The sequence below is a fragment of the Alligator sinensis genome, unplaced genomic scaffold (assembly GCF_000455745.1).
Source record: "Alligator sinensis unplaced genomic scaffold, ASM45574v1 scaffold1892_1, whole genome shotgun sequence".
NCBI lineage: Eukaryota > Metazoa > Chordata > Crocodylia > Alligatoridae > Alligator > Alligator sinensis.
Window position 1 is genome coordinate 465,444 of NW_005842966.1, and position 4,060 is coordinate 469,503.

The 4,060-nt window shown below is 61.4% G+C and overlaps 1 protein-coding gene across 1 annotated transcript in view; it reads left to right on the forward strand.

Moving 5' to 3' along the window:
* Positions 1–4,060, forward strand: part of CLEC17A (C-type lectin domain containing 17A) — an 11,118-nt gene that overhangs the window by 6,061 nt on the left and 997 nt on the right. The window contains exons 8-13 of the mRNA XM_025192754.1: positions 63–161; positions 1,269–1,322; positions 2,038–2,115; positions 2,793–2,888; positions 3,258–3,409; positions 3,795–3,904. Of these exons, the coding sequence (XP_025048539.1) occupies positions 63–161; positions 1,269–1,322; positions 2,038–2,115; positions 2,793–2,888; positions 3,258–3,409; positions 3,795–3,904 (589 nt within the window). The remainder of the gene's footprint in view (positions 1–62; positions 162–1,268; positions 1,323–2,037; positions 2,116–2,792; positions 2,889–3,257; positions 3,410–3,794; positions 3,905–4,060) is intronic.

Below are 4,060 nucleotides of genomic sequence, written 5' to 3' on the forward strand. Positions count from 1 at the left end.
CCCCCCCCAGGCCATGACCCCCCACCTATGCCCCACAGCCCTGCCCTTGCCCCTGGGCCTAGGTGTACGGTGCCGCTCCCGACACTCCCTGGTGATGTACACACTGCTGGGCATCTGCCTGCTCACATGCACCGCCGTCTTAACATTCGTCCTTGTGAATCGTGAGTCTTGCACAGCCCTGAGGGCACAAGGGGGTGGGGGGAGTGGCTTGTCCCAGGCATCGTGCAGCCATTGAGGAGAGGGGGTGCAAAACTGGGGTGTCCAGGACTGCAGGGGTGGAATGCTTCCATTAGTGAGACTGTATCACCCATGATGCATTGCACTTCTCAGCATGCCCTGCTGCTCCCAGCCTGCCTAGCACTCCCTCCTCAGGCAGTAAAAGTGTGTTGCATCATGGGAGATATCATTTTGATACCTCATACCCCCCCTTGCCATGTTTCCCATGATGCACTGCATTTCCCACAATGCACTGTTTTCCTTGCCTACTCCCCATAGCCGCTTTAGTAGGCCTCTTTCCCATGATGCACTGTTCCCCTTTCCCAATAAGTAGCACCATGGTGCATCATGGGCGATGCAGTTTTGATGCCACAACCTTTGCCTTTCTAGGCCTGTCTGGCTCCTATTTCCCATGATACATTGCAATTCCCTCTATGCCCTGCCTGCACCTCCCAGCTTGCACAACACCCTCCCCCCCCCCCCCCCCCCCCCCCCGAAGGGGGACCATGGTGCACCATGGGAAATGCAGGTTCCATGCCTCAGTCCCCCTTTTCCCCTCTGGGCCTAGGTGGCCCATGTTCTATGATAAACTGTATTTCCCGCAGTGCGCTGAATCCCTGCCCCAGGAAGTGGCACTGTGGTGCATCATGGGAGCTGGAGTTCAGCTATCTTTGGCTCCCTTTATCTACCTTGCCCTGACTAGACCACAACTCCCATGATGCACTGGGCCTGGTAAAGCAGTGCATTGTGGGAGATGGAGTCTAGTTGAGGGGTGTTAACAGGGGGCAGCCTGGGCTGGGGAGCTCCCAAGGCCTTGGCCAGCTGTGGCGAGACAGGACTCTTCCCCCATTCTACAGAGGAGTAAACTGAGGCATGGCCTGGCCTACCCCCCTACCCCATTCCAAACTCCCATAAACTTTCCTTGGGGGGCTTCATGCTTTGCTGGGAGCAGAAACCTCCCCCACCCCTCTGCCCAGCACAGCTCAGGCAGGTGGGGAGGGTGCCTCATACAGCTCCAAGCACCCCCAGCTCCCTATACCCCCCCGCCACAGAGCCCGCAACCCGGCAGGAGCTGCAGGCGCAAGTTTCCCCTCGGCCCATGAATGGTGAGTGTCCTGGGGCCCTGCCCCTGCTGTGGGGGGGTTGGGACATGCTGTGGGGGGTGACAGGGGCCTGTCAGTCGGGGGGAGGCAGGAGGTTCCGTAATGCAGCTAATAGAGGGTAATGGGCATGACACAGAACTTGGGGGAGGGGAGAGGTCCCTACATGAATCCCCAAGGGCTGCCTTAATTCTCATGATGGGATTCACAACTGCACTGCACCTTCCCCCCCACAAGGCCCAGGCCCCTCAAGGGGCTTTTGAGCTGAGGGGCTGCATGTACACGGGATGGGGGAGTTTGCTGGGGTGGGGGCTTTTGAGGGCTGGAGAAGCTGAGGTGGGGGAGGGGGTAGGAGGCAGGGTGTGTGCATGTGTGTGTGTGTGGTGGGGGGGAATAGAGGGGGCCATGGTTGCTTGTGTGTGAACATGTCTGGGTAAGTATGCATGCATGGAGGGTTGTATGCATGGTGTGGGCACAAGTACAGGCACATGGTGGGGTCTGTGTACGTGGTTGTGTGCGCACATTTATGCATGCCTGAAAGGGTGCATGTACACAGTTACGTATGTACATGTGTGGGGCATGTGCAGGTGTGCCCACATGCATGTGTGTGCCTGGGTGTGTGGATGCCCATGTGCACTGAGACACAGACTGGTGAGGGTGCCGGGGGCGCTTGGGGTTGGAGAGCGTCCCATCCCCTCACCTCCTGTGCTGGCTGTCACAGGCTCCCAGGAGTGGGAGGACTGGGCCTCCGTCCGCGCAGACCTGGAGATTGCGATGGCGGCTCTACAGGATGCCCTGGGTGAGGCGGGCACGGGAGCTGGAGGGTGAGGGTGAGAGGGATGCATTGCCCAGGGATTCCTTGCATTGCCTGCCCCCTCCCTCCATAGCATGTGATGCCCATTACTCTCTAGAAGGTGTGTTGTGGCAGCCCCTGGGGGCTTCATGCATGGACCTGCCCCCTACCCTTGACTGGGTGGTGCTTTTATTAGGTACATTACAGTAACCAGGGTGGGTGGGGTGCTAGGCCCTGTACCTACCCAGGAGAAGCTGCCTTCCCAGGACATCTGGGTCCTCTCATTCCTGAGAGATTGGGGCCACCCCAGCATGCCTGGGGTCTCTGCTCAGCCCTGGAAGGGGGGAATGCTCCCTTTCCTCCTCCCTCCCCACTTGCCTCCGTCCTCCACTTTCTGGACACCTGGGTTCTCTTCCCCGGATTGGGGAGAAAGGACTTGCTCCCAGCTGTGAACCCCAGGGGGGGGGGGGGGGGGGGGGGGGGGGCTTGGGGTTAGTACCCCCGGGGGGGGGGGGGGGTGGAGTGCAGTGCCTTGTGGGTATTCCCTGCTCCCCAGTGGGCAGTAGAGCAGCCCCTAGGCTGCTCTAACTGTGATTGCAGGGGCAGGGGATGCCTGGCTGGCTTGTGGGGAGGGCAGTGCCCATCGTACCCAGGGGAGCCACACTGACGGGGTCTCTGGGCAGAGGCGCTGGAGCACCGGGTGTCGGAGGCACTGGCAACAGCACGGCAGGACCGTGAGGGCACCCAGCAGCAGATCAAAGCCTTCCAGGAAATGCTAGGTGAGGGGCCTAGACTTCTGGCTTCTCTGTTCTGCCTTGGAAGGGGACACTGACTGGGGTGTTCCCTGGACGCCTGGGTTCTCTTCCCCAATCTGGAAGACTGGTGCCCTTCCCCCTCTGTACCTGACCCACCCCAGACGCCTGGGTTCTCTTCACCTTGGGAGGGTAAAGTGGGCCCCACTGCCACCGCATTTCTTCCATGCCCTGGGAAATAAGATTATTCAACTCCCTCCATGCCTTCCCTCCCCGGATGCCTGGGTTCTCTGCTTCATGCTGGGAGGGGAGCCTAGCTGTCCCAGGACGCCTGGGTTCTCTGCTCCATCCTTGGAGCCCGGAGCCCCCCCCCAGATGTCTGAGTCCCCATTGCAGACACGGTGTGCCAGCAGTGCCCGCGGGGCTGGGCCTGGTTCCAGCGAACCTGCTACTACTTCTCCACGGCTGTGAAGACGTGGCCTGAGGCCAAGGTGTTCTGTGCTGAGCACGGCGCCCACCTTGTCATCATCAACACGGAGGCGGAGCAGGTGCAGCCCCACTGCCATGGGCCCTTCCAGAAGGGGGCACTCCCAGCCCTGGCTGGGGGGCAGGGGGTGGGGGTGTGCAGTGCATTGTGGGTACCCCAAGGAATGCATTGTGAGTTAGAGATGCCTCTAGGTTGCTCTCACTGCTGCTGGGAGGGGGCAGGGCCACATGGGGGTCACTGAGGGGTCACTGTAGGGGGTCACAGAGGTGTGGAAGGGGGTGGGGCCCATGCAGAGTCACGTGAGGAAACGAGGCGCAGAGGGGTGGGCCCCAGCAGGCAGGTGAGCGGCAGATCTGAGGGTGGGACCCAGGCGTCCAGGGCAGGAGGGTGTGCTGTGGCAGACAGAGGTGTTGCCCCCCTGTCCAACACCATCCTCTCTGCCCCAGGACTTCGTGGTGGAGACGGCAGCTGGGAAGCGCGGACACTGGCTGGGGCTGAGCGACCAAGACACCGAGGCCAAGTGGCTCTGGGTTGACGGGACCTCCCTGACCCTCAGGTATGTGGACTTCCTCCCCCCCCTGCCCCTCAATTTTCCCAGACTCCTGGACCCCCCCATATCTCCTGGACTCCCCATGACCTCATGGAGCCCCTGGAACAACCCCCCCACCCTCCGGGCAACCCCCCCCCCCACCCACCACCCCCCCCCCCGCAC